The sequence below is a fragment of the Acinonyx jubatus genome, chromosome E4 (genome assembly GCF_027475565.1).
Source record: "Acinonyx jubatus isolate Ajub_Pintada_27869175 chromosome E4, VMU_Ajub_asm_v1.0, whole genome shotgun sequence".
Classification (NCBI taxonomy): domain Eukaryota; kingdom Metazoa; phylum Chordata; class Mammalia; order Carnivora; family Felidae; genus Acinonyx; species Acinonyx jubatus.
The window spans coordinates 38,032,617-38,045,606 of NC_069395.1; the positions used below are offsets into that span (position 1 = coordinate 38,032,617).

General features: G+C 41.7%; 1 protein-coding gene across 4 annotated transcripts in view; it reads right to left on the reverse strand.

The window, feature by feature from the left end:
• Positions 1–5,618: 5,618 nt before the first annotated feature.
• Positions 5,619–12,990, reverse strand: part of SPATA45 (spermatogenesis associated 45) — a 34,175-nt gene continuing 26,803 nt past the window's right edge. For all 4 annotated transcript variants that reach the window (XM_027074471.2, XM_027074472.2, XM_027074470.2 and 1 more), the window contains one exon: positions 5,619–9,211. In XM_027074471.2, coding sequence (XP_026930272.1) covers positions 9,192–9,211 — 20 coding nt within the window. In that variant the 3' untranslated portion in view covers positions 5,619–9,191. The remainder of the gene's footprint in view (positions 9,212–12,990) is intronic.

The following is a 12,990-nucleotide window of genomic DNA, read 5'->3' on the forward strand; positions in this document are numbered from 1 at the left end:
TTCTTCCCACACCCCAGCCCAAGCACATGGTGACTTTCCTTACTAAAAGAAACCTTTCTTATTCCAACTTTTGTCTTTTATTATTCTGGTAAGAATAAGATGAATATGTATCATTTTTTAAGTTAAAATAGAAGACTCAATACCAGCTCTTTCTTTCATTATTATGCAACTAAATGTTCATTTGATCACTTTGCTGCTTGCTCTCTATCTCCCGCCCCCTTTTGGTCATAATCCTCCAGCCTATAGCTGTTGTGTGTTTCCTTTGCCTCTCCCAGATCCCTCTTCCAAACTAAACATAAGGGTCTTGGAGCACCTGAGTGGCTCAGTCAGTTAAGCGTCCCACTTGAGCCCCACATCAGGTTGTGTTGACAGTGTGAAGCCTGCTTGGGATTCTCTCTCCCTCTCTCCCTCCCCACTGTCTTTCTCTCAAAAGTAAATAAATAAACATTAAAAATGAAAAGTAGCATGTAGCTCTATTTAAAAAAAAAAAGTCTTTTTGTGTACTTGAGCTACACTCCTACTTCAGAGTTTAATTTTTTTATTTGCCCTTTCTTGCCCCTTTCATGCTTTTGATTGAATACTTCAGCATAGCAGATGTGAAGTGACATTTCATTTACAGGATCTGAGTAACTTAGAAAGGATTTCCAGAGACTGTTCTGTGCTTTGTTAGAGCTTAGCTTTTCAAGCATAAGCAAATCTCACTGTCCTTTTTATTCCCCCCCCCGGGGGGGGGGATGGGCTAAATTTGTAAGGGGGCATTAAGGAAGACCCTTGTTGGGATGAGCACTGGGTGTTAAACATAGGAGTGATAATGTATAATTTCTCGAATCTACTCCTAAAATCATTATTGCACTATTTGCTAACTAACTTGGATGTAAATTTAAAAAATAAATAATTGGGGCACCTGGGTGGCTCAGTCGGTTAAGTGTCCGACTTCGGCTCAGGGCATGATCTCATGGTCCGTGAGTTCGAGCCCCGCGTCGGGCTCTGTGCTGACAGCTCAGAGCCTGGAGCCTGCTTCAGATTCTGTGTCTCCCTCTCTCTCTGACCCTCCCCCATTCATGCTCTGTCTCTCCCTCTCTCAAAAAAAAAAAAAAAAAAAAACAATTAAAAAAAATAATCTTTAAAAACCAGTTCAAATAACATTTCTCAAGTTAATAGTTTAGTATAATAAATATGGAGAACCATGTATAGCATATAAGAGCAAAAAGTATTAAAAGTTTAATGTCCTCCGTGGAGGACCTTTCTGTGGATTGCTCTGAAGCCCAGGTCATTTAAACAAATTGTATTAATGCTCACGGCTAATGTAGGATACATTTAGAATTATAATCCCCTGACTTCCATTCCAGCACTTTTTCCCAAATGTCCCAGTACCTCCCAATTTGATCTCTGCATGAATTTAACATCTTTCAAAAGCCATTCTCCAGGTATTACAAATTAAGAACTCTGAAACTGAGTGGATAGGCAGTGACTAAAGGAAGCAGTAGAAGAGAGAAGGGGTCTTCAGGTTCATATGGATGGACGTCTATCTTTTTTTGGCCATCGCACATGTGAATTCCTTTCTGTAGAGTATCTCTCACCTTAATATGCAGAGACTGCTTCCCACTATAGAGGTCCAAAATGCCAAGCAATCACTTTCCAACCTTCTTTGCCACCAAGACACTGATACTCTTACCCACCCTGGATTAAAATGATGCTAGGGACGTGAGGAGGCCAGGACTGATCCGACTCCGTTCTGGTGAGGGTGGGCAGTATAGCAGCAAATTTAGAGTCCAGTTTGGCAAGGTTGACAGTGTTCACTGCAGGGTCTGTGGCAGTGGTCTTTATGCTTTTAGTTCAGTGGCATGAATTTGGTTTTTTTCAGCCTTCTTGGAGATTTTATGAACCATCCAGTATCCTTTGGTAAGTTCATTTCCTTAAATTAGCCAAATCCAGTATCCATTGCTTATATCTTTAAAAACCCTGATTAATGAGAACATTGACGCCCTGAAGTTGTTGTCACCAAGAGACCCTTGGGGAAATGAAGGAAAAAAAGAAGAAGAGAAGGAAATCTGGGACTCATTACAGAGTCTGGAGAGCTTTCCAGGCAGCACATGTCCCGTTCATGCTAAGGGGTGAGACACTGGCAGTCCATAGCAGATGGTGGTTGATCTTGTGAAAGAATTTAAAAACGACATTCTTAGGGCAAGAAGGATATATGTTGATTTGGGGGATAACACAAAGATAGACTGCAGTAAACATTTTCTTTTCATCCACTTTTCCTGTACTTGTGAAATCTCTTACCTTTATGAGGCATAGCCCATCTTCCACCCTAGAAACTGAAAATGCACACTTGCTTTCCCAAATTTTCTTACAACTATGACAGTTACATGACCTAAGTTCCTCCAATAAGTTGCACCCAACCCAGACTTGGAAGCTGGATGGGATGTAAAGAAATTCAGGCCGTGTGGACGCCACGCTGCTGTGGGATGTGACCTCTGTACCCAGATGAGGTAACGGTGCCATCGATTGTACTGCAGTATCCAGTATCCAAAGGCAGTGAGTCTTCATGTGCCTTGTGGCCCAATTTGGGCATTGTTTCTACAGAAACCTGGTTCTCTGGACTTCTTGCAGCTTGTGCGAGCTACCCAACATATTTAATAAATTCCTTGTCCGCTCAAATTATTCAAAGTTGGTTCTGTGTCTCGAAACTGAGGAATCTGACTGCTATAGTAGGCAGTGAGCCCACAAAACTCCACCATCTCCAAGTCCAAAACTTAACTTCCTTTCTTTCACTCCTGTCCTTGGCGTTTATGACTTCTTGCCCTTCTTGGCACTTTGCAGTTCATTTTGGACCTGATTCCCAGTTTTAAAATGTCAGGATGGGGAAGAAGCACGTTGAATTTAGCAGGACCCCCTTAACCTTAACCCCAGAGATGATCTTGAGTCATTAGCCCTGAGGGTTGGTCATGCCTTGCAGTTCGTTCATCGGTAGCCACAATTCAGTGCCTATTTATTAGCCCTTTTATAATGAAAGGACTCTTGTTGGGGATTCAGAAGAAAAGGCAGGAATTTATTTGGCTAGAAAGCATATACCCTTTGGAATCAGACAGAGGATTGAACCTATAAAGTTGTGTCCCCAAACCCTCCACAGAACAAGCCCTAACAGAAATTTTCCCCAATCTTCAAAGTTCACAAGAGATCTCCCTTCAGACTCGCTTCTCAAGGCTCCTCTTTGGACTGAGGGTGTCTTACATGGCTACCCTCACCACCACAACAGAGGTCATCAATGCAGTACTGTCACCAAACAAATTTCAAGTCCATCTTAACAGCCATTTGAGTACCTTCTGAAATCAGTAGCTCCCTATAGTGGAATTCTACACGTAAATCCATTTTCATCCGCTTCTTCTGACTTTCTTATCTTGGGCCCAACTGGAGGTATTTATTATGAATAGAAAGTAAGGAGTCTAGAATTGTCATTGAAATATCTAAAAGTTTAAAAACTATAGGTGTGTCTGGGTGGCTCAGTTGGTTAAGCATCCGACTTAGGCTCAGGTCACGATCTAGCAGTTTTGTGAGTTCGAACCCCGCATCGGGCTCTGTGCTGACAGCTCAGAGCCTGGAGCCTGCTTCAGATTCTGTGTCTCCCTCTCTCTCTACCCCTCCCCCACTCATGCTCTCTCTCTCTCTCTCTCTCTCTCTCAAAAATAAATAAACATTAAAAAAATTTTAAATATAGAGAGAAAACTTCATTGGTGAAATAAATGAGGCTCAGATATTTGGATTAGCTAGATATACAATTATTGCATGAGTTAGATTTTTAAATGGCTGAAAAAATCAAAAGAATAATATTTCATAATATGTGAATATTATATGAAATTCAATTTCAGTGTCCATAAAGATTTACTGAAACACAGTTACACACTCACTCATTTCCAATGTCTGTGTTCATTCTACAGTGACAGAATTGGCTAGTTGCATCAGCGATCACATGGATGTAAAGACTAAAATACCTTTTAACCTTTTACAGAAAATGGTTTGCTGACCCCTGGCCTATACTTTTCAGAATGATGCCTGAGGCCTGGGATTTCTTCTAGTCTGGAATTCAGCCTCTAAAGAGGATCCTGTCACCTGAATTTAACTGCAAGTCTCACTCAGTCCCAGCTACACTGGTGGCTCTCATTCCTGCCTGGCAGAGGGGCTTTTAAAAAGTTCCCATGACCCAGGTCATTTAAGTGACAACTGCTGGAATCAAGGTCTAGGGAAATGAATTTTTGAAAAGCTCACTAGATGCTTCTGAGGTGCAGCCAAAGTTGAGAACCAGGTGCTAAAAACTGGAGTGACTCCAAGAAAGGCATTTGTGGGCGTGCCTTAAACTGCAGTGCTTTTCAAACTTGAATGTATATAGAAGTCAACTGAGGATCTGGTTAAAGGACAGATTCCATTTCAGGAGAGCTGGGGTGATGGGGTCTAGGGCAGGCCCCCTAAAATATGCCACTCTGCAAGATCGATTATTTGGGTTATTTTGAATTCAAGTGACTTACGAAGCAGTGGTGCAGGAAGGACACTCTGAGCCCCCTGTGTCCCCGTGCAAGCAGGAAGCCAGTCTCCTGTGTGAAAGGTACCCTCCTGTACCAGCGGGTAAAGAGAACTCCTTATCACCAGAGCCTGGAATGCAGCACAGAGAGGCTGTATAAACAGCACTTGTTTTTCCTTCACCAATTTAATACCCCAAGCCCAGACTTGTCTTGTCAATTCCTCACAAATTTCTTGTATCTGGTATAAAGGTATACACACTGACTGCTTCGCTCACTTCCCTTGAGTTTCATATTTTTGTGAACTCCCATATGAAATTAAATGTGTTTCTCTCCTGTTAACCTGTCTTAATTCATAATCATATTAATTATTAATAATAAACTGATTAATAATATCAATTATCTAATGCATAGTTTAATAATTATTTAATAAAAATAATTTAGTGGATAAACAATATTTAGTAAATAAATCAATAGTATTAATATTGTTTATTAATGTTACTAAATATTGTTAATAATTGATTAATATGTCATTTAATTATTAAGCCAGCCAAAGTACCTAGAAAGGAAGAAAGGAAAGTTTTTCTCCCCTACACCTGAGATTTTGTATTTCAAAAAACTTCCAGATGTTACTGGTGCTGCTGGCCTATGGACCACACTTTGAGTAGTAAGGCAAGGGCAAGGACTTCACGAACTTATAGAACATGTTCCATGACTTATTTTTGCCTGCTTAGTAATATATAGTTGCATAACAGAGTTCTTTCTACTTTAGTTGACGCCTCTGAGGAGGCGACATGCTAATTGAGTTGCTGAAGGTGACAAGGGGCCAGATCTGAGAAGAATGGGGAAAGAACTTCCCAGGCAGAGAGGAGCCAATGTGAAGTCTCTAAAGCAAGAAGGACTCACTTTTCAATGGCCTGTGTGAATATAGTGTGACAAATGTGATGCTCAGTTTGTTTCATTTTAGGGGAAGATAACATTTAAAAAGGGGATGCATCAGTTCATCCTTGAAATCAGTTCTTGAAATAGAAAATCAGAGGGTATTACTCACCCTGTGCTCAAGGCAAAAAGAGAGTTGAGTCCCACGACTCAAATTTTAGGTGATTCTTTTTTTGTTTTAATGTTATTCATTTGAGAGAGAGAGAGTGTGAGAGAGAGAGCAGGGGAGGGGCACCAAGAGACTGAAGCAGGCTCCCCGTTGACAGCCGAGAGTCTGATGCGGGGCTTGAACTCATGAACCGTGAGATCATGACCTTAGCTGAAGTCGGACACTTAACGAATTGAGCCACTCAAGTGCCCCCATTTTTTGGGTGATTCTAACTCCAGTGTGATATCTGTCATTCATATTTTTCTCTAGAACAGCTCCACAAACTTATGCATGAGGAAGAGGTGCCTGCAGTAAAAGAGGAATGATTTAAAAGAAATTTTCCACTAAAACCCCCAGGGAAACTTCCTTGGATTCTCTAGTCTCTGCTTCTCCTCTGGCACTGTAAGTGGAGTTGTTCACACTGTAGAAAGAAGAGTGAAGGTTTGGGCAATATTTTCATAACTGAGTGTCCTCAAACCTGTCCACCCACACCTCTTCATTCCCTGGGTTCACCATCCAACCCTTCTTGTTCTGAGGTCTTATTTAGCTGAGAGTCCTGGTTGGTGCTGCCTGGCTTCTGGTTCTGCCTGGCCCCTCTCTTTGGACACATCTGCAGTGCCAGAAAAGAGATGTAGCTCCCTTACTGTGGCCTGCAAGACCCTCTCCAGGGAAGAGGCATTGGATGTTGGCAGTGTTGGGATGCAAGAATTTTATTGTACCCTTCAAGATTCTTCTGGGTGGTCTAAGAAGCAAATTGACATGAGACAGATTAATAGGAGAATATCAAATTTAATTATGTATGTACAGGGAATCCACATAAACATGAGAGATTCCAAAGACCAGCAAAATGAGGTATATATGTTCATCCTATACTAAGGAGAAAGGGGTGGGGGACTGGGGGTGGGGGAACTTCAAAGAGAAGGAAAGCAATTCACGGGAAGATGAATTGGGCCATACAGAAATAATGAGACACAAAGAGGAATTGTAGCAGACTTTTCTAGGTTCCTCCCTCTTCCAAACCTAGTTCATATTACACAGTAGTTATTGATGGTGACAGCTCTCTTCCTGGAGCAGGTCCTCTGTCTAAATTCCTTCAGGCAGTTAGGGGGAGGGTCAAAGTTTCTTCTTGAGTCTTTTGGGCCTTGATGGTTTTCAGCTCAGAATAATCTATGTGCCAAAATAGCACATCTTAGGACAACTCATTCTGAACCCCAATAGCAGCTTCAACAGCAATAGTGGGCCATACCAATGTCTTTTCTGGAGTCTTGGAGGTGCCACAGGAAGACTTCCTGTACAAACATTAGTGGCCTTGACTTGGAAACTTCTTGACTTCTCTCAAGAGGAAGAGAGAGAGGGAGAGTCAGAGGGAGAATCTGCAGACAGCTCTACAGGGAGCCAGAGGAGAAAAGGAGGAAAATGCTGGTCCCCACATGTTTATTAGGGAACACGTGCATCAACAGATATGAAACATTCCTGGGAGGGGGAAGAGGAGGTGGCTGGACTTCTTGTGATTTCGGGTAGGTTCAGAGTCCAAGATATATATGGTCTTGTGACATTTTGGTTTCTGGTTTTAGCCCTTGGCTGTTGTATAGAGGGTGTATAGAGGAGGAGGCTGTGGAAACACCTATTAGGGAAAGAGGCTGGGGTAGGGATGGCTTCCAGGAGACGGTGGTGATTCCAGGAATCAGGGGAAGGAGGGACAACAGAATAAAGCAAAGAACCACTAATAATTCCTTAAAACCAGAGGTGCCTAGGAGAGAAGGTAGGACAGGATGACAGAGGAATGAGGTTAGAAAGGTTGTTAATTGTATAATTCATAACCTGACACTCCTTTACTATGTGTTTATTCCCCAGGATTCATCTTAGATTGGACCCAAGGAATAATGTTTTACCTGATGGTCTTTATTTGGGCTGCTAGGTGCTGGGAGATAATTCTCCATAGGTCTCTCACATTTCTGCATGTCTTGGGAGCAGAGGCACTGATAGCTTTTGTTCTAGACTATCTCTTCAAGGATGTTTGTAGTCAAGGACCTTGGATGACAGAAATAATGTCTCTCACTGTAACAGAGGGCAGGTTTATTTACCGTGCAGTATAATAAAGGTTGGGTTTCTTAAGCGCAGGGGTCCTTGGGTGTGAGGCAAAACCCCTGTGTGTGGCATTATCTGAACAGTTTCCCATCGCCTTGAAGGGGGTGGGGAAGTGCAAGGGGGGACCAACCTAAACATGAGGCTTGTGCTACTTGCTGTGCTCTGCGTAATAGAGTCTTTTGCCTCAGAGCCAGGAGTCTTCTGTCCTCTGTCAACGCTCATGAAGCTTGGTAGGCTAACACTTCATAGCTCGTGACACTAGGTGTTTGCTTTTTGAGAAGCAAAAAATTAGTTTTGAGTCTGGCTTTTTACTGCACTCTCAGAGGTAATGAATCCTGTCCGCTGCGCCCTTGTGTAGCCCTAGCTGAGGTAGGATTTAGGCCAGTAGGATCCATATCCCTTCCAATATTAAAACGCCTTGGCTTATGAATCTGAGCTTTCTGTGGAGGCAAAGGGCCACCAAATACAAGGTGAATATTTCACTCATGTAGAGACAAATGCCAAGAAGCCAGGCAGTGCTTGGCTTACCAAATAGAATAGAAGAGGCTGTTACCTCAAACTACCACAAGGAACACAAGCCAGGTTAAAATTTAAAAATTAGTCTGCTATGCAGGAAATAATGACACAAAGGTGACATTAGCCAAATAGGATTTGGCCACGAGATGACTCTAGCAATGACCACTTTGGGGATGGGCGATGAAATAGGACAAATTCTCTATAGGTACCTAATATTACCTTCTCAAGTAGGTACTTATTCAAATTACCAAAATGGTAGCTTTAACAGAGTAAGTTAATGCAATTTAGCAATAGAAGCAAGCGTTGACTTTAGCCTTCAACTTCATTAGTAGAATTGGTCAACATATTCTACTAATTTCAGAAACAAACTATTTAAACATTTTAGGTTAGGGGTGCCTGGCTGGCTCAGTTGGAAGAGCATGCGACTCTTGATCTTGGGTCATGGGTTTGAGTCCCATGTTAGGTGTAGAGATTACTTAGATAATAAATAAACTTCTAAAGATTTAAAAGAGAAGATCACTGTAAACTATCTTCATCTTTGAAACTATCTTTAATCACTTAAAACCTCTTCAAAACATCTAAGTCTAAATAATGGGATGGAATGAATAAAAATATGTTTTATGTGGAGTGCTTGGTGGCTCAGGTGGTTGGGCGTCCACTTTGCTCAGGTCATGATCTCACAGACTGTGAATTCAAGCCCCACATCAGGCTCTGTGCTGACAGCTCAGAGCCTGGAGCCTGCCTTAGATTCTGTGCCTCCCTCTCTCTCTGCCCCTCCCCCACCCATGCTCTGTCTCTCTCTCCTTCAGAAATAAACATTTAAAAAATTTTTAAAAATATATATGTGTTTTATGTGACAATAAAATGTTTTCTTGGTGATCTGATTAATGATTTTTTGTTTCTTTTATAATTAATGTTTGTAAATAAGACAGACATTGAAGAAGGATCAGAGAGGTTGTATTTCTGTGTGTCTCTGGAGATACACTTTATCCAAATATGGCATTATCTGAAAAATAAAAAATCAGAAGTATTTGTTATACCACGTACACTACATTTTATAGTTCCAAAATAACCCTGAGGGCAGACAGGATGAGTACTGCTTCACAGGTAAAAAAAGTAAGGCTTAGAAACACTAAGTGACTAAAAGCGTGAGACTAGTCAATGGCAGAAGCAGAACTTGAATCCAAATGCAATGTACTGAATGTCTGTGTCCTCCTGCCCAAATTCCTATGTTGAAGCCCTAATCACAATGTGATGGAGTCAAGACATGGGGGCTTTGGGAGGTAATTAAATCACATGAGTGGAGTCCTCATAAATGGGATTAGCGCTCTTAGAAGTAGAAATCAAAGAGCCAGCTAGCTCCTTCTGCCATGTGACAACACAGCAAGAAAACAGCCCCCCGTGAGCCAGAGAGAGGGCATTTGTCAAGAACCCCACTGTGCTGGCATCCCGAAATCAGGCTTCCAGCCTCCAGAACTGTGAGAAATGAACGTTTGCTGTTTAAGCCACCCTGTCTGTTGTTAACTGGTTATAACAACCTGAACCAAAATATCTGCATCTTCTGTTTTGAAGGCTTGTATGTTTACGTAAGACTGTCCCTCTTTTGGCTTCCACATCTCCAACTAGAAGACTGAAAAGAGTTTGGAGATCTCTGGCTAAGAAAACTCATTCCCTGGTCTATCATTCACTATTACAGAAGCAAAGAGGAGTGCCCAGAAGTCCCAAGTGCTCTTAGAAAAATCCCCAACACTTCTCATCCTTAACACTCATGGCCTGACCACCGCTTGAGACCTTGAAGACCAATCTCATTCTGTTCCTTTTCCCTGTTTACTTCGGCGACCTCCAGAAGCCAGGAGTTCTGAGAGAGAGAGAAACCAAGAAACAGACTCTTCCCTGTAAAGAACAAACTGACAGTTACGTTACCAGCGGGGAGGTGGGTGGGGGATGGGTCAAACAGGTGATGGGGATTAAAAAGCACACTTAGCACGACGAAGATAATAAGAATAAGAATAACAAAATAAAAACAAAGGGGGAAACAAAGAAGCCAGGAGTTCTGGGTTGTCCCACGTGCCCCGGATGCCAACCCCATGCTCTGGGAGCCCATGCATCCCTTCCCTAGCACTTCCCATCCTCCTGCTTTATGTTTCCCCATAGCACTTACCCACTTGTAATACGTGCATCTATCCACTCAAATACCCACTGAAATCTAACTTTTATAAGGCGGAGGTTTTCTCTATCACTGTATTGCCAAGCACATAGAGTAGTGCCTGACAGAAAGTAGATACTCCTAAAAATTTGCTGAATGAATGTGTTTCTTCCTCTAACACAGGTACGTATAAAGGAAAAGAGTAAAGTGCTTTCTAATTCTTACTGTATACATCCTGGGGTGCCTGGGTGGCTCAGTTGCCTAAGCATCTGACTTTAGCTCAGGTCATGATGTCACGGTTCATGGGTTCGAGCATCACGTCAGGCTCTGTGCTGACAGCTCGGAGTCTGCTTCAGATTCTGTGTCTCCCTCTCTCTCTGCCCCTCCCCCACTCATGCTCTGTCTCTCTCTCTCTCTCTCTCAAAATTAAAATAAAACATTAAAAAATTTTAATTATTGTATAGGTCCAGCAAAACATACCTTCTTATTATCCTCTTCCATTTCTAAAGATTATTCTACAGCAACAAATGTGCCCCGGGAGACTCTAAGTTTGTGAGCCATTGCCCAAGGGCACGACTACGGGTCTCAAGAGGAATGAGGTAAGATTTACCATTATTTCTGGAAAAATACATACTATGTCCTAATATTTATTCAACTACCAAATGAATATTTTCTATGTGCCTAATTTATGTCTGACACCATTCTTGGAATAGAATGGACAAAGCAGTGAAAAAACAGACATCATCTCTGCTTAACCCTGCAGAGGAAAAGAAAGCCAGGTATGGTATTGCAGGATATTGGAGAGTTCTTTAAAAGTGTTTTTTTTTTTAATTTGAGAGAGAGAGAATGCGCAGGGGAGGAGCAGAGAGAGATAGGGGGACAGAGGACCCAAAGCGGACTCTTGTGTTGACAGCAGAGAGCCTAATGTGAGGCTCAAATTCCTGAACTGGGATATTGTGACCTGAGCCACAGTCAGAAGCTTAACTGACTGAGCCACCCAGGTGCCCCAGGATATTGAAGAGTTCTATTTATATAGGATAGTTTCTGATTAATTGGATTTTGAACAAAGATCTGAATAAAGTGAGGGAAAGAGAGAGAACTCCAGGCAGAGGGAACGGCATGTGCCAAGTCCCTGAGATGGGAACCAGAATGTTATAGACCAGGAACAGGAAGAAAGCCATGGTAGTTAAGTGAAATGAGGCCAGGGACAGTGGAGAGATAAGGATGAAAAGATAATTAGGGGCTTGTTCATTGAGAGCCTATAAGCACAGGAGAAGGTGTGTGGATTTCACCTAAGTGTGCTGTGAGACCGTAGACCAGTTTTGAGCAATGAATAATGTATCTAATACATGTTTTAAAAAGATCACTCAGGCTGTTGTGTAAAGAAGTGTGGGAGGCAGCAAGCACAGAGGCGGGAGGACAGCTGGCAGGCTGTACTTTGGGAGAGAGATGATTATGGATTGAATCAGGGTGATAGTGGTCAGATTCAGGACTGATTTTGAAGGAACAATTGATAGGACTTCCAGACAGATTGGATGTGGAATGTGGGACACAGAAGAGTGTCAGACTCTGACACTATCCTAGATATCTGACACAAAAATCCTAGATTTTTGACCATTTTCTGAAATGAGGAGGGGGAAGGGGTGAGTATGTATGTTTGGGGGCAGAGGATAGGAATTCTTTTCGGCAATGGTAAATTTGAGATACCAAGTAGAGGTAGAAGTCCTCATGGATGCGTTTCAAACTCAGGAGAAAAGTCAAGGCCAGAAATAGAAATGTGGGAGTCATCAGAATTAGGATGGTATTTTTAGGTCCTGTAACAGGTTGAAGACCAGCAAACTGTCGCGTTGAGATCACCTAAAAACTAAGTGTAGTTGATCAGAAGCAGGTAATCTTATCTAAAAAGGATGTTATTTTACAGTTAATGGTGCTTATCATTTAATTGAGTACATATTTGTGAATGGTTTACTGGAGTAATATGTTCATCATGTTTTATAAGTAATGTCCCATCTCCTTATTTTACAAATGAGGATTTTCTCTTTGCATCTGTTGGCTTCCTGGGGGAGGGGGTACTCTCTGATATATATCTGTGTTCTCAGTTTAGTGTGGCAGGGCCAAACTTTTGGTTTGGAATGGGGCAAGTTCTCTCTTGGGGTGAGTTCACCGTTCACTGCTTTTAAGCCAGTTTCTCCAATATAAATAGTTTTCCAGTAACAAAGCCAACATTTTAACCTCCATCTATCTGTCAATTGATATAAACTCAGGAACAGAAGGGTCTTATTGTTGACCTTTTCAAACCTTAACAGTATTCAGAATAAAGTATACACTCAAAAAAATGTTAGCACCCTTCTCTATATCCATGCACTTTCTACTTGTGGAAATAAAAAATAAATAAGCCCCAATATCTCTTATTTATCCTTGACGAGAACTAAAGTTGAAGCCAAAGACCTTGATTTTTAATTAGAGATTAATGAGAAAACCATGGGAAAAAATTCTAATAAGCTTGAGAATAAACAGCACCGGGTCAGTAATTACCTACCATTTGTTCAAACAAGTGTTTCTCAACCTTTTTGGTCTCAAGATCCATTATATTCCTACAAATTATTGAAGACTTTATCAAGGTTTTGTTCATGGGTGTT